This window comes from Micromys minutus, assembly GCF_963924665.1.
Source record: "Micromys minutus genome assembly, chromosome: 1".
Taxonomy (NCBI): domain Eukaryota; kingdom Metazoa; phylum Chordata; class Mammalia; order Rodentia; family Muridae; genus Micromys; species Micromys minutus.
This window is the reverse complement of record NC_137969.1, coordinates 75960916-75985926: the sequence shown is the minus strand read 5'-3', so window position 1 is coordinate 75985926 and position 25011 is coordinate 75960916. Positions and strand designations below refer to the sequence as shown.

Here is a 25011-nt window from a genome sequence, read left to right as displayed (position 1 = left end):
TCTGAGGGTCCCAAAAAGAATGGCTCATAAAACCAACTGAGGAAGCCAGGCAATGGTGGTGCATTCCTTTATTCCTGCACTTGGGGAGGCAGGTGGATCGATGTATCTGAGGAGCCAGATACATCCTCAGATGCTCTACAGAGCCAGGATAGCCAGGGCTGCACAAAGAAACCCTGTCTTGAAAAAAACAAAACCAAAACAACCCTCCCCAAATCCTCCCAACGACCTCAAGCAATAAACCAAAGGAAACAACAAACATACAAACAACCGGGGACAGAAGATTTGTTTTTGTGTGTTTGTATATGTGTGTATGTGTGCGTACACACACACTTGGAGATGTCTCTCTCTCTCTTTTTAATTTGCAAAAAAGAAAAAATTATATTCTTGCACCAAAATTAGTGTCATTTTTGCACATGACTGTTACCTACATAGTGATGAAGAGAAAAATATTTTAATAACAATTTTTGATTTTTCTACTTCTGACTGAAACTACTCAGAGTTCAATATCAGCTCCAGAAAGGGAAAACAAAACAATCCTAAGAATAGCAATTTAAAAAAATGTGTTTGCTGGCAGCAATTTCTATCCTCAAATGCACAGTAAGTCTTGAGTTTGTGAGCTGTGGGTGAAATACCTTTCTGATAAATCATATATCAGCTAATAAGCAGCAGGATTAAAAAATGTTTTCCATTGAAAAATTCAAAATGGAGAATAAGTCTGAGGCAAGAGTGCTTTGTTTGCACAGGAGCAGAGGAGGAGGAGGAGGAGGAGAAGCAGTAATTAGTTGCTCTGAATTCTCACTCCCTCCATGACGGTACTCTGTGACACATAGCTTCATGTCTTTCTTGAACGCTAACTTTCAGAAAAACCCATCTCCAGATTGTACGACTCTGGGTGATAGACTCACAGCGTTCCCTTTACCCTTTAGATTTTAACATTGGTTTAAATTATGTGTGTGTGCATGTGCAAGAATGTGTGTGTATGTAGAACTGGGTGTGTGCACAGGTATGCATATGCCCACAGAAGTTTGAGGTGTTAGATGCCCTGAAGCTGGAGTTACAGGTGGTTTCAAATCACTTGCTCTGGGGTTCTGGGACTCAAATCTGTATCCTCTAGAAGAGCAGTAGATGCCCTGAAACACTGAGCCATCTGTCCCCCCCCCCCCCGTCACATAACCTTTCCATCTCCACAGCACATAAGCACACCCCCGTTTTATATATGAATAAACAAAGACTCAAAAAGGTTAGCTAAGCTCCCAGCATCACAGAGCTTAGTTGGTGTTTGATCCCATGTAAATGAAATTAATAATCATAGATGCTAGAATAAATGTCTAAAATACTCCTAAGAACGGTTCAATTTAAGCGGCTTCAAGCATTGCCCGGATGACCTAGACTTTGACAAGAACTCAGCTAGGTTTTGACCAAATAAAACCATCGAATCACACAGAACAGTAAGTCATCCGTTTACCTTTTCTCCTCGTTATCCCGTTTGCTCCCTAAAGTAGCCTGTATGTTTAGCAGGTGGTTAACAGTAAATTATTATTCTAAATGGTGCCCAATAATAATAAAGAGGCAGCTCCCACAGTGTCAATCCACAGACAGGGGAATAATTATTGCACTTATCCACGCAGATGAATTTCAGAGGGATTTGAATACCTCTCTAAGGGCAGCATCAGTATTTTATTTATTTTCGCTGGAATTTAACAAACGGCTTTATTACTTTGTATCTGATTATTATGCTGGTACGTTTACTCTTCCTTTATTAGTTTTTCTTAGCAGTTGTACTGTTCGCTTCGGTTTTTTGTCTCCTTATTTAGATAGCTTTTCTGGAGAAGTATGAAATATGAAGGAAAGAATGAGAAGGAGCTTCCGTGTCCTTTGAGCAAGCAGGCCCTACTTACTGCTTTTTCTCTACTCTTTGTTGAGAAAGGGAGTAGGGGCGTTGTAAAGGGTCTGTTTACATCCACTTTCCATTCCTTAAGGTCTACCTTCGGGGTTATTTACTGTGGTATTACTCTGGACTGACTGTGCCCCTAGACAGATGCTCTCAGTGGCTGGTTGGATGGAAGAACGAAAGGTAAGGAAAAGGATGCCCAGAGTTCAACTTGAGACTGGAGGAGAATGGAGCTGCAAGGAGGGAAGAATCCGAAAGTATTTGAGGGATGGAGGGGGAAATGGAAACGGATGTCTCAAAGGCTGGAACGGGGAGGGAGGAGGCCTGAGTAGAGACCACAAAAGGTTTCCAGGGAAAAAGTGGCAGATCGAGATGGTGAGGGAGAGACAAAGAGCAGCCGGCTGAGGCTGCTCCGGGTTCTTCGTGGGAAGAAATGGTAAAGAAGTGGAGGGGCGGGGAGGCGGCGGAGGAAGGGACGTGAGGGAGGAGAGCGGGGCGGGGCGCGGGACACCGGGGCGAGGGGCGCGGGGCGCCGGCCCTGGCGGCGACGGAGGCGGGCGAGCAGCGAGAGGCGGAGCGCGAGCGCCGCAAAGTTACTCGGCCTTGCTCCGGGCCCGGGGGCCGCGTGCTGCCGGCGGGAGGAGCGAAGCGGGGCTCCGCAGGCTGAAACCCGAAACCTCCTGTCCCGGGCGCGGCACGCAGGGAGGAAGCGGCGGGGAGGCGGCCGGGGCCCTGAGCAGCCGCGGCGCTTCGGTGAGCACCGGGCTAGGGGGGCGCAGGCCGGGGTGGGACGGGCTGCCCGGGGATGCAGCTGCGCTGAAGGTATTGTGCTGGGCGCCGGCCCGGCTGGCTCTGTAGCTCCCCTCACCCTCCCACCGTCCCCGGATCCCCATAACCCCCTCGGCGTTCCGCTTCTCCTGGCGCCCCTCTCCTTAGTCCGAGACTCGTTCCGGGCTGTACCGCGCCTTGCTTTGGGGGAGCTGGAGCTTTTGCGTCTGCCTTTGGAGCTCTTTGTGGGAAGAGCCTGTGAGGCGCGCCCCTCCGATCGGCCAGAGGCTTTTCAGAAGCCCACCTGGTTCTGCTGGGTGCAGCCCGTTCCATTCCTCTGGATCCCCTCTGCACATCCCCAAGGAAGGAACATCAGTTCGTGCCCCGGGAGGGCCGCGCCCCCTGCGGCCCGCTCAGGAATGGGGGTGTGGGGCGCAGCGGCTAAGACCCTGGACTGGAATCCATGAGGACCAGGTGAGTAACATCCTCCTGGTTAGGACTCCGAGAGCCAGGGTGGGAGGCGCACCCAGAAGTCTCTCAGCGCTGTGGGGTGGGCTCCCCTGCCCCTCAGTTCGGTGAGAGGGAGATTCAGTTGATTTGGGGACTAGGAAGAAGCACTTTACCAACGGGTAAGCCCGGTGCATCCCTGTGCACAAAGGCATGTGGCATGACAATGTCTGTTAGGGTGGCCCATCGCGCTTCAGAGCCTTGGGCTTCCCAGTGACTGCAGCCAGGCATTGGCATCTCTGGGTAGCACAACTCTGAGACTCTACTTTTTCATTGTCGTACCTCTCATCCCTTTTGCAAAGTGTTTACAAGAGCTGCCATTTAGTTCTCCCTGCTAGGTAGGGAGAAAGGTGCGGATCGATACTGATAGATCAGACTATTTTAGGTGCTGGAGCCTCCAAATCCATCTCCTCTGGATAGAGCCAGCCCCGAGCAGTATGTAGCTTGGACCCTTGGAGCCACAGCTTTGCCAAATGGATGGTGTTTGCCTATATAAAGCATTTTTACTTCAACCACCTTGAGAGCAGGTGAAAATAGGCGTTTCCCAGCCCCTCCAGGAAGACCGGGGGATGGGGGCGGGGCATCGGCTTATGTGGCCAGATTCCTCACCCAGTTTCTTCCAGAGCCCGCTTCCCCTCTGACCTACACCCACCACATTCTCCACTTCTAAGGTGATGATGGCTGCTTTCATACTCACCTTTTACATCCCTTCACATGACAGCTCTGCGAACTGCAATTATTGTTCTGTGTGAGGAACTGAAAGTCAGGAGTGCGAACCACTGCGCCCTATTTTTTTGTTGGTTTGTTTGCTTGTTTGTTTTGTTTGGGACAGGGTCTCTTTGCAGCCCTGTCTGTCCTGGAACTCACTGTGTGGGAGGGGAGGTATAGGAGGGGCTTGAACTCACTAGGACCTGTCTGCCTCTCCTGGCTGAGCTAGAATCTAAGTTCTTTGAACATGGGGGTCCTTTGACTCAGGATGTTTGGTCCTACAGACCCAATGAGATGGCAGTGAGCATAGACGCCTTCTCAGAAAGAAACCTGCTCGGTGTTTAGGAACTAACTTCAAGATCTTTCGTCCCCAAATCTATATTGCAGCCCTGTGCACTGGGATATGGAGTGGTCAGAGGGTGTGTGTGTGTGTGTATGTGTGTGTGTGTGTGTGTGTGTGTGTGTGTGTGTGTGTGTGTGCTGTTTGGGGTCTGAACTTTATCCTCTGTAAGTGTCAGCATATCCAGGTGGAGTCCTAAGGCACATCCAGGTGGCCAGGATGGAGTCAAGCTGGCAGGCGTTGTCTGGGTGGCATTATGCTCAGAGTGACATCCCATGAGGAGGCAGCCAGCTGTGGAGACAAGGCCCCAGCACATTTTTGTCTGATGTGAGCTTTGTGGCAGCTGTTCATTTTTCTGGGGAAAAAAATCCATTTTAAAAAATTGCCTTCTAATTCAAAACTCATTTTTGTTAAAGCTGCAGAGAACTGAATGACATGTCCAATTGACCTGTTATCTTCTGACCAGTAGACAGGCTGGGTTAGACCTGTTGACCTGAAAAGCTGTAAAGCGTGACTTGAGGGGAGAATTGTAAAAAAGAAAATCTTAACAAGGTGAAGGTTCACTGTCGGCATGCTTTGCAATTTGGAAGAAGGGTTGGCTTTAAGACTCAATATTTTACTTATTCAACCTTTGCTAACCTTACCAATGTCCCAACAGGGAATTCTTTCAGTTAGTGTTTGATCTGCCCCTTGTCTGTGCCTGGCAGTGAGAGAGCAGCGTGCATGGCAGATAGGCTCTAGAAGTGCCGGGAGCATGGACGAAGGGGCTTTCAGTCTGTCAAGTGTAAATTCTTATGAGGTACATTTACACTTTTGGTTTGGTTTGTGTCTGTGTTATACTGGAGTCATGGTGACTGGGAATAAGCTAAAGTACCTAGCCCCCAGTACTGCCTAGTCCCCAGTACTACATAGTCCCCAGTACTGCCTAGTCCCCAGTACTACCTAGTCCCCAGTACTGCCTAGTCCCCAGTACTACCTAGTCCCCAGTACTGCCTAGCTCCCAGTACTACCTAGTCCCCAGTACTGCCTAGTCCCCAGTATTACCTAGTCCCCAGTACTGCCTAGTCCCCAGTACTGCCTAGTCCACAGTACTGCCTAGTCCCCGGTACTACCTAGCCCCCAGTACTGCCGAGCCCCCAGTACTACCTAGCCCCCAGTACTGCCTAGTCCCCAGTACTGCCGAGCCCCCAGTACTGACTGCCTAGCCCTGAGGTACTACCTAGCCTCCAGTGCTACCTAACCCTGCCCTTTTCAGTGTATGCTCTGGGGCTTGTTATGATAGAGCTTATCAGGAATATTGTAAATTTTCAAAACCAAGAGTTATTAGGAAAGATTAAAAGGACTAAAACCACATAGAAACATAGAAAAATGTGTTTCCTTTCAGGTTCGCTCCCTGTCTCTGTCTCTCTGTCTCTGTCTGTCTGTCTCTCTCTTTCTCTCTCTCTCTCTCTCTCTCTCTGTGCATATGTGCATGTGGAAACCAGAGGTTAATAACATTCCTCCACCTTACTATTTATATTCTGACGATGTGTGTATGTGTGTGATTTTGACCATGCTCAGCCCCTTACCCCTCTCTTCCCCCTCCCTCTGTGTTCACTTCTTACCTCTCTCTTCCTACTCCCTCTCTAATTGAACCCTTTCTTCCCCACTAGCCCTTCTTTACTTTTATATCATTTTTGGACATCTGATTAAGGTTGTTGCATGTGTGTGGTGGGGATGGTATTTACTGGGGCATGAGTAACATACCAGGATCAATTTATGTGCTGAAGACAGTGTCTCCCTTACCCAATTTTTTTCTGAGTCTGGGATCTCTTTGAACCTGGAGCTTGCTAATCCTCTAGGCTGGCCAGTGGGCTCCAGAGATCCTTCTGCCCCTGCCTGGCTCCCTCATTTCCAGCCCCAGAGTTAAGATGTGGGAATGAGACTCACCTGGGATCTGGACTCGGGTCCTCATGTTCAAAGTAAGTGCTGTACTGAGGGAACAATCTCTCCAGCCCTTCCCCCCAGGTTCTTGTCAGCGCTTCTGAATTACCATGCCTGGAAATACACATGATATGCAATATATGATTTACAACCAACTCAAATATAAGTTGAATACACTTTTGAAAAGTATTCATGTATAAATGGGGACATATGTAATTTTTATAATTTACTGTTTTGATCTAACAATATAACATAAAAGTCATCCAATCTTAGTGATTCTTTTCTTTTTCTTTCTTTCTTTTTTTCTTTTCCTTTTTTTTTTTTTCCTCTTTAGTAGTCTTGGCTAGCCTTGAACTCGTGGAGATCCATCTGCCTTTTTCTTCAAGTGCTGGGATTAAAAATTTATATCACCACACCCTGCAATTTCATTTCTTTAAATGGCTACGTAGTGATTCCTAGTGTACTTACTGTAATTCATTTAAACATTTTCCTGTTGATGGACTCTTAGTGTGCTCCTACTTAATCTAGCTGCCTGTCTTTATGGCACATTTAGAATATATCTGGATACAAATTATTTCTGGATGAGATTGTGGGTTAAAGAAATGCACATTTTAAGTAGCCAGTCAGTCTGTCCATCTATCTATCATCTATATATCTATGTATCTACATATCTATGTATCTACCTACCTACCTATCTATCTATATCTATCTATCTATCTATCTATCTATCTATCTATCTATCTATATCTATCTCTATGTGTACATCTATCTGTCTATATATATCTACATGTACATCTATCTGTCTACCTATCTAATCTTTTCCAAGACAGGGTCAAGTTATATAGCCCTAGAAGTTGCAAAACTTATTGTGTGGACCAGGTTGGCCCCCACCTCCCAGAGATCCATGAACCTCTGCCTTCCAAGGGCCCAGACTAAAGGCATGCACACTGTACCAGTTTATGGAGTCATTTAAAGGGTTCTCTTTTGTCTACTGAGGTCTGAGGGACTATTGAAAAGGATATCTAATTAACTTACTTTTGTAAGATTACTTGTTTAGGGTTAGGTCATGGAGTTAAGAAAAAAAAACCCACAACATTCGAAATTATAGAAGTTATATAACATAACTACCCCACCCAACTCCTGTTCTCTAGCCCTGTTTTTCCTTTTGACATATAGCCAATTTTGCTAGTTTTTGCCTACTCTTACAGAGATAAGTCATACACCCACAGGTGGAACAATATGTATCATTTCTTCCCTTCCAAAACAAATACTGTAGCACACTTAATACCCACGTCTGCATATGACATTTTAAGATCATTCTGAATCTTAGAGAACAACATTCGTTGTGTGCATTTTAAATGCTAATAGATTCTTTTACATTTACTCTTAACATTTAAGAAATCAACTTGTGTTTCCCTAATTTTTCTGTGGATTCCTTTGCCACCCCCACCCCCAGCCCCAATGAACTGTGATCTCATTAATGTAAGAAGCTCTGCCTAGATTCTTGGCCCACCTGTTGTTAACACATCAAATGTCTTCCCTTCCCACTCTTTTGTTGTTGTGTGCACAGTTATGCAGGAGCATTTAATGTTGGTGAAGTTAGATTTGTGTCACTTTTCTTGGTGGCTTCCCATTTTCTGTTTTGCTTTTGGAAAGTCCTCTCCAGTTTCAGGGTTATGCTTTTCTAAATGCTGTCTTTCTTGTTATTCATTAATTTACTTACTTTTCAATTTAAAACAGTGTTCAAGGGGCGGGGTTAAGAGATGATGGCTCAGTGGTTAAGAGCACTGACTGCTCTTCCAGAGGTTCTGAGTTCAATTCCCAGCAACCACACGGTGGCTCACAACCCTCTGTAAAGGGATCTGATGCCCTCTTCTGGTGTGTCTGGAGATAGCTTCTGTGTACTTACATATAATAAATAAATCTTTAAAAAAAAAAAAAAAAAAACCCTGAAGACCCAGTTATTCCACTTCTGGGCATATACCCCAGAGACACTCCAACATACAATAAAGACACCACAATGTTCATAGCAGCCTTATTTATAGTAGCCAGAAGCTGGAAAGAACCCAGATGTCCTTCAGTAGATGAATGGATACAAAAATTGTGGCATATTTACACAATGGAGTACTACTCAGCTATCAGAAACAATGACTTTTTGAAATTCCTAAGAAAATGGATGCATCTAGAGAATATCATCCTGAGTGAGGTAACCCAGTCATAAAAGAACAGACATAATATGCAGTCACTGATAATTCGATATTAACCCCAGAAAGCTCTGAACACCCCAGAAACAACTCACAGGCCATATGAAGCTCAAGAAAAACAAAGGACAAAAATTGAAAGGCTTCAGTCCTTCTTAGGAAAAAATGTAAGTGTATAGAACCCCTAGAGTGTGGTACACTTGGACCTTAAATCATTAATAATCCAAGAGCTAAGAATATGACCTTGTGGCATTTTTTTTGGTATTTAAAAATCATTATGTTTAATCTATACACACAAAGAAAACTGACTGTTTCCATGTTACATTCTGTCCTACATGTACTTTATGCTTATGGTAACTAGTAAGATTTCAATGCATACTATCAAACCTCTAAAAGAATTAAGTGTTGACAAAAAAATTCATATAGTGTTATGCCAAAATGCCTTTAAAATCTGTATACGTATTTCTCTGTTTTAAAAATAAAGTTGTAAGAGAGGAAAAAAAAAAAAAAAAAAAAAGAGCAGGGCAGACTGCTCTTACAGAGGCCAGGAGTTCAGTTCCCAGCACCCATGTTTGCAGGTCACAACTGCCTGTAACTCCGAACCCAGAAGAGGCTGGCTTCCCTAGGTATTTATGTTTGTGTGAATGCACACACACACACACACACACACACACACACACACATACACACACACGGAGAGGGAGAGATATTCATTTCAGGATTAGTGGCAGAGCCTTGACCAAGGCAACTCTTATAAAGGACAACATTTAATTGGGGCTGGCTTACAGGATCAGAGGTCAGTCCATTTTCATCAAGGTGGGGGCATGGCAGCATGCAGACATGGCACTGGAGGATCGGAGAGTTCTACATCTTGTTCAGAAGGCAAATAGGAAAAGACTGGCTCCGAGTGGCTAGGAGGAGGGTCTCAAAGCCCACCCCCACAGTGATACACTTCCTCCAACAAGGCCACACACATTGCAACAGGGCCACACCTCCTAATAGTGCTCACTCTTTAGGCTAATCATATTCAAACCACCACACCTAGCATGCTGGAGGCCCTAGGTTCCAGCACTGGAGATGGGGCAGCATATACTTTCTTTTCACTTTCCCTCTCTTCTGTGATTGATGTGGTCAGGGTTTGTGTCTGGCTATGATGGTTTGAATATGCTTGGTCCAGGAGTGGCACTATTAGGAGGTGTGGCCTTGTTGTAGTAGGTGTGTCACTATGGGCTTGGGCTTAAGACCCTCATCCTAGCTGCCGAGAAATCATTATTCTACCAGCAGCCTTCAGATGAAGATGTAGAACTCTCAGCTCTTCCTGCACCATGCCTGCCTGGATGCTGATATGCTCCTGCCTTGATGATAATTAATGGACTGGACCTGAAAGCCAGCCCCAGTTAATTGTTGTCCTTATAAGACTTGCCTTGGTCATGGTATCTGTTCACAGCAGTAAAACCCTGAGACACTGCCCATGAGTCTATTTACCCAATGTCGATTTTCTTTGCCTTTTAAATGGATTACTTCCCACCAAGCCTTAAGGATGTGCCTTTCCTGGGCAGGCAGAAGAGGAGCAAGGGAGCAATGGGCAGTGGAGATCATGTACAGGCACAGAGCTGAATAGCAGCCATGTCTGAAGATCTGGAAGTGACTTGGAAGGCATCTGCTAATGAATAATGTCTGCAGGTGTAGGAATCACACGGCACAGATGGGCCTGTGTGGGGAATGATCAGTCTGGCAGAGTGGGGAGAACAGATCGGAATGAGGGCGAGATCAGAGATAAGATGACTTAGGCAGGTCTAATAGTAATATGTCAGGGCGAGGGTAACACTTTGAGACTGGTAACAACAGCGAAGAGGAAGCTTTGAGCTAGACTTCAGTGATGCATGGGCTATCTGCCATAGGGAATGGAATGGACCAACTTTTACCAACACACACACACACACACACCTGCGCGTGTGCATGCGCACACACAGCATCTTGTTTTGCCCTGTGTGTAAATCCAAGGCTTGGCTATGATCATTAGTTTGCCCTAATTAGTTGCCAGAGTGTCACTGAGAGATGTAGCCCTATCAGGATTATCTGGCAAGAGCAGTCAAAGATATCTTAGTTTTCTGGTTTGACTTTAAATTTTTAAAAAAGTATGTTTGTGTGTGTGTGTGTGTGTGTACAGTAACTGTGCACGTGTGTCCAAATGCCCGTAGAGGCCAGAAGACAGGATTAGATCCCCTGGAACTGGAGTCACAGGGCATTGTTAGCTGCCTGGTGTGGGTGCTGGGAACTGCTGCACCCTCTCTGCAGCACACCCTACTGTTTAAAAAGGACAGGGTCTGTGTCCCAGGATGGGCTTGAAGTCCCTGTGTAACACAGGATGGCTTCATCTTCTGCCTTTACTTCCCCAGTGCTGGGATTATAGATGTGTGCTACCACAAATGCTTTATTTAGTGCTGGAGATGAAGCTCAGGGTGTGTGCTAGGTGAGCTCTCTGCTAACTGAGGTATGTGCCTAGTCTCTATTTTCTGTCTTAAGCGATGGGGCGAAGAGTCTTCTAGATAGCACAGAAACATACGAAAATTTGTGTATTGGGAACGTAGGAGCAGAGATGCTGAGTTCTGTTTTTTCTTTGTGTTTATCTGAGGTGCTTGGATGTGTCATTCGGGAGAGAGCATGTAAGGGTGGGTGGATGTGAGTCTGGTTTCTAGGGAGAAGTTAGCTACCAACGGTTAAGTGCCATCAGAACACTCCCTGGCAGTTCAGGGCATCCCCTGCAGAGGGTGCAAAATCACCTCTCCTAGGAGCAGGGTTGAGCTGGAGTTAACTGTGATATCTGGACATCACCAGCCCTGTTCCCCAACAATCCTGATTCTCTTTACCAACACTGCGTGAGGTTTTCTGCATCCACAGAGGGCTTGAAGGGAGGAAGGGCTTGTGAGATAAAGGAAGCAGGGGACATGGGCACCCACAGTCACAAGTAGAGAGGAATTTAAAAGTGCCTGTGGCCCAGACTTCCTTGAGGCAGGTAAATGAGTGGTTACCAAGACTAAGTCAATTATCCACTGGGAGGATGTATGCTCCCGCGTTAGAGTCAGCCTTGGTTTGAATCCTCACAGAGCCTGGGAAGTTTTCCCTTCGCCTCCTCCTGCCTTCCATCCATTTTGTCTAGCTAAGTAGCCAACTGGCGTTAATTATTTTGAAACAAGAGGGACTGCATCTTTCATGACTTAATTTATATATAGGCACTGTAGAGTTTGCCCTGACAGCCACTCTAGTAACTTTTCCCTGTGTCTCCTCACATACTCCCCTCCACATCGTAGGAAGTAAGTTAATTCTCTCTTTCTCCTCATGGAGAAGTTGGGGCTCAGAAAGGTTAAAAGCCACATTTACCAGAGCCCAGACCTGGGTTCAGTGAGTTCAAAGACCAGGGTCTTCTATTGATAATCAGGTCTAAGTGGATTCAGTGTGGGTTAGTGTTCTGTGACTGTAACAAACTCCTGAGAGAAACAGCTTAAGCAAGGGAAGACCTAATTTGCTCATGGCTTAAGGAGGTCCAATACACCGGATGCTGGTCCACTGTTGCCGAGCCTGCCAGGAGGGAGAGACTGTTGATGGACAGGGAGCAGAGAGCAAAGGGGGGGGGGAGCAGCGCGGGGGGGGGGAGTGGGGGAGGAAAGCGCGGGGGGGGGGCAGGGCAGGGGGGAGCAGAGTCTGGAGGGAGGGAGTGGGGGGAGCCGAATGGAGAGCAGGGAGTAGAGCAGGGAGGGGGGAGCAGAGCAGGGAGGGTGGCAAAGCGGGGGTGGCGGGTGGGGGCAGAGCAAGGAGTGGGGCAAATGGAGTGGGGAGCAGAGCCGGATAGGAGAACCTGGGAGGGAGACCAGAGCGGGGAGCGGGGACCAGAGCGGTTCATCTCTTGATGGCTGGGAATTCGGGAAGAGGAAGTGGGCACTCTGAGAGACAAACCTAGTGATACACTTCTAATCAGGCACCCTGTCCCACCATTTCCACAGCTTTACAACAGTCCGTTGAGTTATGAGTTCATCAATGAATTTATCCACTAGTCAGGCCATTGCCTTTAAGTGGGATCCAGTTACGTTCGTAAGCCACGCGTCTCTACATTGCTTTGGTTGCCATGTCTTCAACACACGAGCCCGTTAGGGAGATACTTCACATCCAATTCATAAGAAAGTGTATAGGGAGGATATAAAATGTTTATCGTCTCAAAGGCAATTGGGAAACATTTGTTAGCCACCTGGAAGGGAACATAACTACAAACTTTAGATCTTACACTACGCTAGGATCCACGTTTACAAAAAGAAAACTAAAACGAACAGGAAAACTATCTGCCACAAGGAACCGTGATAGTGACAAGCTTGGAGCAGAATGTTCCAGAAAGGATTCTTCAGAGATTAGCTCAAATGTTAGTCAGGCCTTGAGCTATTCAAATAAGTGGTAGTAAGTGCTAAGGAGGCTCAGGCCTGAGGCAGAGGAGTGACTCCAGCCCATCTGAATCCTCTCTTGCCCTTTTATTATCTCTTCAACTGGAAGACACACCCAAGAACAAAAAGCTACTGTGAATTAATTACTATGTGAAAATGCACTTGAATTTTCCTGACCTCAAAGGCATTTACTGCAATGTCCTTTATTTTCCTCCGACAGTACTGGAGATGTATTTGGTTGGGAGGACCCCTCTCAGTTACTAACACCAAATGATCCATTCAGAGACTGTGAGGTAGGATAGTTTACATAAAATAAATAAAGGGGAGCTTGGTAGCTGGGAACATAGACATTTTTCTTCACACAGGTCTGTTCGGACCTTCTGTATGGATCTCTATGGCCTCTGTAGGAAACTCAGGTTTCTCCAACTTGGCCTTTTGGAACAGCCCAGTGACAATTTGTAATGGAGCCTACCTTCCTGATGGGTGAAATGGGGCTCAGCTTCCTTGCTTTTAAATCCAGCAATTTCCCACATATTGCTTACAAATTATTAAAGCCAGATTCCCAGTTCTTTTAAGGATCCTGTGTGCCTGGAACATGCCACTGTTATCCAGAAGCACATTGTTTACCACGGATCTGCCCAGGAGAAAACCAGCTGAGACCGGGAGGAAGTGGTTCTTCCCAGACAGAAAGCACACCCCTGACCTTTGTATTGAAGCCTTCCCAGGTGAAATCACTAAGTTTTATTTTATACACGCTGTTACTGAATCCAGCAGGGGAATTGCCAGTTGAATCTAGGACAATGGACAGCTAAAGGCTTGGAGAGCAAATTGAAAGCATAAAAAAGAACATGCATGTCATCGTGGGTGTTCTGGTTTTTCTGCTGCTGTGAAAATACTATCACCAGCAGCACCTTGGGGAGGACAGAGTTATTTGCTTACACTTCCACATCACAAGTCTATCCTGGCCAGGAGTCAGAGTAGGGATCACAGAGGAGCACTGATGGCTGGCATTCTCTCTCTCTCTCTCTCTCTCTCTCTCTCTCTCTCTCTCTCTCTCTCTCTCTCTCCCTTCTTCTCCCTCTCCCTCCCCCCTCCCCTTTCTCTCTTTCTCTCTCTGTCTCTCTCCTCTCCCTCTCTCTGGCTCACTCACTCACACTCAGATAACTTTCTTACATAGTCTAGACCCTCCTTCCTAGGGATAGTGCAGCTCACAGTGGGATGGATACGCCCACATCAACCATCAGTCAAGACGGTCTCTCATGGACATGATCAGGGGCCAATCTCACATAAGCAATAACCAAAATATAACTGATATAAGCAAATAACCAAACTGATGTAACTTAGCTGAGGGCCCTTCTTACCTGGTGATTCTGGCTGTGTCAATTTGACAACAGACACTCACCGGCGTGGTTGGTGTTCAAGGACACAGTATGACCTTCAGTGTTGTTGCAAATTTAGGTTCAGATCATGTGACAAGGGCCCACTGTCAACTCGCTAGCTGATGGATTGTGAGGCTAACAGCCCTCTTGGAGGTTTCAAAAGCAAATGATAGTATTAGAATGGATTTCTAAGGTCCATATATTGACAAAGGGGATTCATATCTCTGTTTTAAAACACAGGGGAAAGGGACTGGAGGATGGCTCCGTGGTTAAGAGTACTGGCTGCTCTTCTAGAGGACTTGGGTTCAATTCCCAACACCCACATGGCAGCTCACATTTATCTGTAAGTGCAGTTCCAGGGGGTCTGATGCCCAATTTTGGAGTACTCAGGCATTAGACCACGTGTGATGCACCGACATACATGCAGACAAAACATCCATACATATAAGACAATAAAACATGTAAAAGTACAATGAATGTTCACATATTTTGCTAAAAATCTTGCTAGAAGGAGTTAACATGCTATTAATGACATCTTTTTAAAAAATCTTTAAAAAAGACTTATTACATTTAAGTACACTGTAGCTGTCTTCAGACACACAAGCAGAGGGCATCAGATCCCATTACTGATGGCTGTGAGCTACCATGTGGTTGCTGAGATTTGAACTCAGGACCTCTGGAAGAGCAGTTAGTGCTCTTCACCACTGAGCCATCTCTCCAGCCCATATTAATGACATCTTACTAGTTCAGAAAACTGAGCTGTCCAGGTTTGAGCATCCCAGGAGGTAAGCTTGTCTTTAAATGCAGTTATAGAAATTGCTACACTCCTCAAAGGCTACATTATCCTTTTGTGTTTAGCTTTACCATGGGAAAGGGTGAGCCAGGTAGGGTTCTGGGGTCTTGCACCAGGGGTCGGGGATAATCAGACAAGGGTGGATGGAAAGAAATGTGAGAGCCAGTGGCTACCCCATAGTGCCTGTTCTTGACAGCTGCTGGATTGTTCTGTAACAACCACACAGCAGTTCACTTTCCTGGGCATCTCTCTTCCCACCCTTGCTGGATGGCTTTTCTCAGCAAGGAAACTTTTCTACAACCGAGAAGGTTATCGAGCTGTGTCCAGATGCAGTGACTTCACAGCTCATTAGGGGACTTCACTGTCTTCAAAACTTTCTGCATGTGTGGAACTTCCAGCCACAGGCTCCTTTAAACACTGGGTTTGAGTTTCTTTTAAGAGGAAGGGGAAAGAATGGAATCCATCAGTAAATCAGTGGGGGCCAGCGGTCAACATCTGGAGTCTTTTTCAATCATGCTGTACCTTATAATTAGTATTTTCTTTTTTAAGTATCTCGGGCTGGAGAGATGGCTCAGTGGTTAAGAGCACTGACTGCTCTTCCAGAGATCCTGAGTTCAATTCCCGGCAACCACATGGCAGCTCCCAACTGACTAATAACTGCAGTTTCATGAAATCTGACACCCCCTTCTGGTGTGCAAATGTACATGTAGATAACACACCCAATATGCATAAGTAAATAAATCTTTTTTTAAAGAAGAATATTTTTTAAACTATAATTTACTATTTGTGTATGGATTATCTCTTCTACCAGGTGGGTCAGGGGAATCAGATTCAGATTGTCAGGCTTGGTGACAAGTGCCTTTACCTGCTGAGTTATCTCATAGGCCCTCTACCTTAGGTTTTGAGACAGTCTCTCACTGAACCTGTTACTTCCCAACTGGCTCCGCTCTCTGGCCAGGGAGTTCTGGGGATTTTTCTGTTTCCACCTGGCCTGTGCTACAGTTACAGAGAAGGACCTTTCTGCCTTTGAAGTACAGGTTCTAGAGATGACATTCTGATCCTTCTGCTTGCTCCTGACTAGACCACGTCCCCAGCCCTCAACCCTGACGCACACAGCCTAGAGCAAAGTGATGGGTGCTGAGCTATAGGAATTTCAATGCATTCCGGATGTGGAGCCAGATTCCAAGATGGGGATCTAGGATCTGAGAGAATGTGAAGGGTTACTGCAAGATGGGGCTCTGAGCACCTGGAAGGAGAAGGTGCCATGTGTGAGAGATAGTAAAGACCGTGGGAGTCACAGGAGGTTTGGGACATGTTAGGTTGTCAGTGCCTGTGACAGGGGACTGGAGATGGTTGGTGGCCAGCAGTTGAGTGGATGTAGGAGTCTGTAGCCTGTGGGGGTGTCATTGGTGTCTCTCCATCCATGCTGAGGCTTCTGAGCAGATCATTAGGGCCTCTTGTGGCCACAGCGTCAGGTAGACTTAGAATGCCTTAGACACTTCTGACCTGGTCTGGTCTAGTTTTGTTTGTGGACTTTGCTGGTATTCCAGTTCTGGGGGCATGAGCTGGGCCTCATGGGAAAACCTCATCTTGGCCTTTTTCCACTTGGAGGAAGCACATGGTCCAGGCTGGAGTTTCCAGTAGGAGAAGGATGCTTGCCTGGTAGCCAACTTGGAGTGTCATTGTAGTGAAGACTTTCTCTGCCATTGGGTGCCTCAAACCTTCCCTGTCCCTGAAGCACTTCCTCTAGACTCCCCAGAATGAACTGTCCTCTTTACATCTCCACCTGCCCATACCTGTCCATGGGTCTAAGGGCAGCTGAGACGGTCTTTCCTGGCTCTCTGGGGGTGATGCTAACTGGTAGTCCTGGGCAGTCTGAAGGCAGCCGTGACTGCTGTTAGCCAGACCTGGGAGAGAGGCCAGTTGCCCTTTTAAAAACTCCACTAGTGACTCGTTTCTGAGAGTCCAGCTTTGCCTGGGACTGAGTGTCCCTCAGACTTTCTAACCACACAACAGAAACAGCAAATACATTTCCAACCTGATGTTGAGTTTTGCTTTACTTTGTCACTCACACACCCCTCTGGGGTTCAAGTTGCATCAGGATTTCCATCAGAGTGCTCTATCTGTATACCCACGTGCCAGAGGAGGTTGCTGGGAAAATCGAACTTAGGCCCTCTGGAAGAGGAAGCAGTACTCTTAAATGCTGAGCTATCTCTTCAGCCCCAGCACACAACATTTAACTTACCTAGTGATATGTTAGTGGGCATCTGGATCACTTCCGTGTCTTCACTGTTGTGAATAAGGCTCTTGTGAACTATCTTAGAGACTGTTTTCAGTTTTTTCTTAGCATCATCATTAGGAGTGTACACCATGGTGGACATGTGGAGCTCAAAGGACAACCTTATGGGGTCAGTTTTTCCCTTCCACCTTAATGTGGGTTCCAGGAACAGAGCTCAGGTTGCAGATTTGTGACACAAGTGTCATTACTGGCGGATCCATCTTGCGGGTCATGCTTTCAGTTCTTTTGCATATGTGCCCAACAGTGGGATTGCTGGATTGGACCTTAGTTCTCTGCACTACGTCTTCCAGGAACCGTTTTCCACAGTGGCGCTTTATGTCACACCCCGCTGCGGTAGTCTGTGAGGCACGCTTCAATTTTTAAAAAAATCCATCATCATTGTGTTCATTGTCGTCATCACGTGGTCGTGGTTATTTGGGGATAGACATTTCATTATGTAACCCTAGGTTGTCTGCGACTCACTATGTAGACCAGTCTGGCTTTGAACTCAGAGATTTCCTAGTTTTTGCCTTCCCAGTGCTAGGATTAATGGTGGGCATCACCATGCCTAGAGATACCGTTTTCTCGTCATCACCAACACTTGCTTTCTCTGCTTTGTTTCTCATTGCATTAATGGGTGGAAGGATCTCTGTTTTGCTCCGACTTATGAGTGATGCTCTGCATTTACTGGTAGCTGCTGCTTTCTTTGCAGAAACCTGTTCAAGTCTTCTGCCTGTTTTCCAGTTGGGTTGTTTGTATTTTTGTTCTTGGAATTTCTGGTGACGTATATATTTTGAATATCTACCCCCCTACCAAATACATACTTTTCTCCACTTCTGTGGGAAGATTTTCTTATTTTATTAAAAAAAGCGAGCATCTTTGGATTTGGATGAATAGTTTAAAAAAATTCAGGAAATCTAATCTCTGTCCCTCTTTCTTTCTGTCTTTCTGTCTCTCTGTCCCTCTTTCCTTCTCTCTCTCTCTCTCTCTCTCTCTCTCTCTCTCTCTGTATGTGTGTGTGAAAGTGAGAGGGGGGCACATGTGCTTATCTTTGGCACTCTGTCAAAAACAGTTAGGAATTCGTGACTTTTTCATATTATCCCAAGCCCTCAGTCCTCTTCCATTTATTAGTTTGTTTCTTTTCATTCAGCAAAATTATTAGAATTCTTCATTCATCCCACAAACAGGGAGAAGATTGTAGGCATAACAAAAGTAGGTTGAAGGTAGGCAATGTGTAGCCCAGGGTAGCCCATCTGCTGGAGAGGGCTGGGGCTGGCAGCAGTGGGTAGGTGGGTGAGATGTATGAAATGAAATGAGACGAGGCTAGACCATGTAGGCCCTCATGTGTTACGGTGAGTGGATGGGTTAAAGATCAGTCAGAGCCACAACCAGGTTGTAGAGCTAAGCCTACTTAGCTTAAAGGTAACCTTTCTCGGCCCATTTCCTGTTTTCTTTAATGGGTACTTACACGCATCCAGGCACTATTTTAGGAACTGTACAAATATTGACTCACTGACAAGCTCTGGAACAGGCAATCCTTTGCCTCTGTTTTACAGATGGAAACCAATGCCCAGACAGGGTAAATAACAAGTCAAAAGCATGAGTCTGGATAGACAATGGACAGGCACGTGCCTCATGCTTTTGTGGACAGGGCTATAGTGGCAGAGGCTAGCAAAGAAGCCTAAAATAGAGACTTGTGGCCGTGACGCTGAAGGATGCTGCGAAAGGGCTGGCAGCGTTTCTGCCTAACAAACTAAGAATTCAGAAAGCGACCAGAAGGTCTTGTAGGGTCCCAGGCTTGCTTCTTTTCCATCCCTTGATGTATTTTTCCCCCAACAGATCAGAGCACAGACCTAATTCACATGTTAAGAGGTTCTGAACAATCACATGACGAGCTTTGTGGGTCGCAGTTGGGGAGCAAAACCAAAACTCTGAATGCTATAGCCAACTCTAGGAAGGCCAGAGGGGATGTGCATCATCCCTAGCCTAACGGAGGCCATTTTTCTGTACGTCTGCACACTGACTTTCATGTGACCGCCAGAGCATGATGGAGACTGAGGAGCTAGCCTTTTATCCAAATAGATGTGAAGATCCCTCTCTGGCTCCTGTCAAGCTGTGTGGCCTTGTTTGTGGGTGGGATTGGAGTGGGGGTTGACACTTCTTTTGTCAGTTATCTGAAGTACAAACAAGGTGGCTATTAGAACCTTCTCCCTGACTCCACCCACCCCCTGCTACTGTGATTGATTTAAAGAAGGCGCTTTGAGGTGCACAGATGACGAACTTCTGGGAGTAAGATCAGACTAGCATATTGACCTCACCGGAGCTTGTTTGAAGTGATGCTTTGGAATATTTTCACCTGGGGGGCATATCTGAACATCTCATAGTTTACCCGTTTGTATTTGATTTCCTTAAATGAAGGCATCTCTGACCCTCCTAGCTATTCAGGCTGGTCAGTGCTTTCTGTTTCAGGCTTGTAGGATGTGTAGTGTGGAAATGAAGGTGATGGTCCCATCTCAGAGGGAGACTAGCTCTAGGAAGGTGAAGAGGAGGAGAAAGATGAGGAAAAGGAAGAAGAGGAGGAAACAAGCCAAAACCTCACTCAGGGGAAACCCAAGGTTATCAGGAAAGAGCTTTCTTCCAAGATGGACAACTGAACTCTGGAGTGGAGAGCTCCAGTCTTGTCTGGTCTAGTGGTCCACTGTTAGACAAGTATTAGGAGTTCTGCCTCCTTCATCCTTATGGTGTCCACCTATTGTTTGTATGCTCTCTGGCTGTCCACTGACAGTCCTGTTTCTAAGATGTGTTATGGAAGAAGGGAGGTGTTAGGAAAAGGATGAAGAGAGTGGGGAAATATGGTCCATGGAGGTGTGGCGAGGTGTGGGGGAGAGGGGGATGCCTCTGGGGGAATCCATGTTGGGAATCCCTTCCCCCTGAGGGACCAGCCACACAACGGTATATATAGTACAGAATAGAGTTTATTCAGGTCATGGGAGAGTTAAGAGGGTAGTAGAGGCAGAGAGAGAGATTGGGGGAGGGAAGGGGAAGAGGAGGGAGAAGAGAGGGAGAGGGCAAGCAGTCTCTTTTATAGTGTCAGGTCACTGGGGCAGAGCATAACTGACTATTGCCAGGCAACTGAGGTTTACAGAATCCCAACAGGAGGTGTTTTAGGGTTTTTATCACGGTGATAAGAACAGTATGAATTAATAGTCCATCACTGAGGGAAGTCAGGGCAGAAACTCAAGCAGGGCAGGAATCTGGAGACAGGAACTGAAGCAAAGGCCACGGAATTATACTGCTTACTGGCTTGCTCTTCATAGCTTGCACAGTGGCTTCCTTATAGGTGGTCTCGCCTCCTGTGGTCTGGGCCCTTCCATGTCAGTCATTCATTAAGAAAACGCTCCATAGACTTTCCCACAGGCCAACCTGGTGAAGACGTTTCCTCAGCTGAGGTTCTCTTTTCTCAAATGAATCCAGCATGTGTCAAGTTGACAAAACACCAACCAACATAGGAAGTTACCTTTGTCTCACAGTGCATGCAGACTGTGACATGGGTCTTCTGACCCTGCAGATACCCCACTTCTGACCCTCCAGGTACCCCACTTCTGACCCTCCAGATACCCCACTTCTGACTCTGCAGATACCCCACTTCTGACTCTACAGATACCCCACTTCTTACCCTGCAGATACCCCACTTCTGACCCTGCAGATACCCCACTTCTGACCCTGCAGATACCCCACTTCTTACCCTGAAGATACCCCACTTCTGACCCTGCAGATACCCCACTTCTTACCCTGCAGATACCCCACTTCTGACCCTGCAGATACCCCACTTCTGACCCTGCAGATACCCCACTTATGACCCTGCAGATAACCTACTTCTGACCCTGCATCTACCCCACTTTGGAGGTGCACAGTTCTATGCAAGAGCAATAGAATTTGTGAATTCAAAAAGGGAAGGATAAAGAAGTTTCCATAAGGCAGCTGAGATAGCAGAGTTGTGTGTGAGGAGTTGGCATGAACTTTGCCAGGATATCAACGTGTTGATGGCAGATCATAATGTGTTAGGAAATTAGTCAGGATTGAGTTTCAAGTGACAGATACTTAAAGAAATTAGCATAACTAAGGGGTGGGGACAGTTTGAGCTTATAACTGAGAAAAACAAGATTTTAGACTCACAGGCTCTTCCGGGAGCATCTGTGAATGGGCTAACCGGCATCTTGTCCCTTTCTCTTTCTGGCGCACCACACCACACACCTTATGAAAGAGGGTGGTATTTCCTAGTAAGTCTTCCCTATGTAGTGTCAAAAGTGATCAGCTGATGCGAAGCTCTGCTGTTGTCATGTCAGACTACATAGTTCTCGCTTGACTAGTGTGTCCTCTAACGCTTTCAGCCAAAGTCCCGAGCCTGGAGTTCTGTGACCATCCCTAGGCCAGCAGCTGTGAACAGCATCATCCTAGATGAAGGCCTGACTTTTGGAGCCAGAGGTGATGTTGGATTTGCTCTACTGAGAAAAGAAAAGAAAAGTGGTTTCCAAAGTAGACTGAAGTTAAAACATTGTGGTAAAGGCACGCTTGTGCCAGATGCTGTTTTAGGGGCTGACAACAAATTCCATCCTTACAGTTCCTCTGTGTGGGGTATGAGAGTCATTTTCCAGGCAGGAAAACAGAAGTCAGTGGAATTACTACAGTCTCGGAAGGAAGAGTGGAGAGGCGAGGTTTCATCTACCTAGGCTAGTGTCAGTCTGCTTGTGGTCTCAGCTCTTAATCCACTGTAGTCCTCAGTGACTGCGGCAGCAGTAATGGAGTCAACGCAGTGATAATCACAAAGTATCCAAACTTACAGCCACAGAAGAGAGAAGCTGCAACATTCTGTCCTTGTAGCTCGAGCCTTGGAGTGTTTAACAGGAATCTTCACAGGGACTGGCTGGTACAGTTCAGCAGATCTGTGCTCTCCAGCACCGCCTGTGTTTTAATCAAGAATCGATATTGATTGTTGCCTTGAGCAACAAGGCTTGGCTTTGGATGACTTGAGGCTGTAGCCAGCAGTCTAAGGCTCACATGGTTTACTGTCTTTGAAAACGGATGACTAGACTAAACACAGTTCCCAGAGAGGGGCAGCTACCCTTGGCTCTGTGGCCTTAAAGGTAAAGGTGTATAGTTGGCACTTTAGCTCTTTCAGGGACAGTTGCTGTTCGTGCATTAACACCCACTCACTGCCCTGTGTGTTAGAAGAGCCACAGTGGGTTGTTGGGTCAGAGCAGTGTGAGAGTTCAGAAACATCCTTGTGCCTGGCAACAGAGGGTACTCAGGAGAGTCGGTGTGAGTCACACTGGTATTTGCTTCTATTCAATGGGTCCTGGCTTGTCAGGCCCCCGGGTGAGCTGGCTGTCAGCCAGCAAGCTTGTGATGGCTGGGGCCTTCCAAATCCCTGTTCTCTAAAGATGCAGTGTAATGGGATCTGCCACAGCATGCACTTGCCCACTGGGTACTACTGGAAGCGACTAGGACTTTGGATTTCCCTGGGTGGCCACCACAGTCTTTGTCTCCCTCCTGGGGAGGTTGTACCAGACCTAAAGGACCCTTGCCAGCTGCAGCTTCCTCATCCTCAGTCACTGGTGGGCCTGCTAACCGGACCAGTAGAGACTATCCTGGTCTCATCTCCTGGGCTGAAAACTTTGCATCCCATTTTGTTTTCTCAGAGGCTGCCTTTGTATTACCTCTCTGACAAAGTATTTAAGTCATTCACCAACCAACTTACCCACCATGTAGTGGGAGCTTGACCAGGTGCTGGGAACACATAACCAAACTCTCTGCCCAAGGGCATGTCAGTCACATCTTTAAAGGCCTCCATGTTCAATTAGCCAGAAGGAAAAAAAAATTAAAGATGATCTCACTCTGGAGAACTGACTGGCTAGCTTGGAACTTCCTATGTAGACCAGGCTAGCCACACACGTACATAGGTCCTCCTGCCTCCTCCTCCCAAGTGCTGGGATTAAAGATGTGCACTACTTCACTTGGTGAAAAATATATTTTTGGAACCTATTATACAATATGGTGATTATAGCAATGTAATGTATATTTCAGAACTTCTCAGAGTAGATTTTAAATGCCTCCCCAGGAAGGAAAAGGATGTGAGGTTTTGAATATGTTAATTAGCTTACTTATCTATCCCACTCCACACTGTATAAACATGTATCCTGTGAATACGAATAATTGTCAGCTCAAATCAAAGACAGGCTCCTGTTTGGTGCTTTCACCTCCCTTGATTTGTTAAACTTTTTAATTTGTAGTTACTCTACATTTTATGTCTCCCAGTTCTTTATTTACTTTTCTGTCTGCGCACTTTTCTTTTTTCTTTTTGAGATGGATCTCACTGTGAAGCTCTGTCTGGACTGTCACTCACTCTGTAGCCCAGGCTGGTCTGTCTGCTTCTGCCTCCTGAGTTCTGGGTTTAAGGTGTTCCCCACCACACCTGGTACCTAGTATGTTGTCTTATCCCTCACTTTATAGCTCTTGCCACTGCCTTAAGAATGCTATGCTTATGGGATAGCTTTGTTTTGAGATGCCAACTAGTGATTTACTTAGATGCAACAAAATCCAGAATTTGACAACTAAAAGTAAAAGCCAGAGAGAACCTTATGACGATACTTACCTGTAGTCAGCACACCCACAAAATATTCTAATGCCCCCCAAACTTGGGGGACTAAGAGATTACATAATCAGATCAAGATTGAGAATATTTTAGCAGCTTAGGAATGACATGCACAATGCAAGCTTTAGTAGAAATAACTTTTGTACTTAGCTTTAGAAACATTACTTCCGTATGTTCAAGACTGGGACATCTGCCTTCACAACATGTCCTATGCTACAAACTTTGCATGTTAGTTGACCACACTTACATAAGCCCAATGGGATGATATCATTGGTACAAGATAATGCATTCTTAGAGGGGATACTGGAAAGCCACTGATCCTGATGCAGGAGAAAAATGATTCTTTGCAATTGGCATTGGGTAGAGGACCATATGCAGAATGGAAAATTCAATTGCAGACCAGGAGGTTGTATGCATCTGTGAGCCAGTACAAAAGGGACTCTGTCTTAATGAAGGCTCTGGACATCATGGAGGCTAATGATTGAGACCTGGAGAGGAGGAGGAAGAAGAAGAGGGTGAGGAGGAGGGGGGGAGGAGGAAGGGGAGGAGGAAGATGAAGAGAAAGAGAAGGAAGAGGGGGAAGAGAAGGGGAGGAGGAGGAAGAAGAAGAGGAAGAGGAGGACGCGGGGGAGAAGGAGGAGAAGGGGAGGGGAGGATGTCTAGAATGAGGGGCTTGTGTCAGTGCTGCTGCGGCAGCCTAGCTGAGGTTGGGTTCCCTGCAGTGGGAGCTTGCCAGCTGCTCTCGGACTCCTGTAAAGAGAAAGGCTGCTTCTTCACCTCCTGCCCCTGTGGCAAAGGTGCCTGGATAGAGGTGGCAGGCAGGTCTTCTAGAAAGGTTTTAGGATTTCTCACTGCCGTGTGTGTGGGGGGGGTAATTTAGTCGTTAGGGACCTTGTCTGTCTCACAGGAAGCTGTCTCCCCTTTCTGGTGTTTTCTGTTCCTGGATGACAAGAGCAGGTGGGGAAAGCAATCTGTAGGAATTTTTTTTTTTCCTGGCTGATTAAAGTAGATGAAAAGTTCTGGAGAAACATTAGTCTACCTATTTTATGCTAAAAATGTTTCAACCTTGAATTTTAGCCAAGATCTTGAGCCAGTTTCCTGAGAGCAGGGGCCACATCTAGTAGAGAAGTCTGTATGGGCC

General features: G+C 46.3%; 1 protein-coding gene across 2 annotated transcripts in view; it reads left to right on the top strand.

The window, feature by feature from the left end:
• Positions 1-2540: 2540 nt before the first annotated feature.
• The window catches only part of GPR161 (G protein-coupled receptor 161), a gene marked incomplete at its 3' end in the record, with an annotated part of 38688 nt that continues 16217 nt past the window's right edge, over positions 2541-25011 (top strand). The window contains exon 1 of one of the 2 annotated variants that reach the window (XM_080939740.1): positions 2541-2644. Coding sequence is in view for 1 of the 2 variants with exons in the window: in XM_080939741.1 (XP_080795867.1) it covers positions 3123-3133 (11 nt within the window). Of the gene's footprint in view, positions 2645-3074; positions 3134-25011 lie in introns of those variants that run through there. The other variant, XM_080939741.1, reaches the window with a different exon arrangement.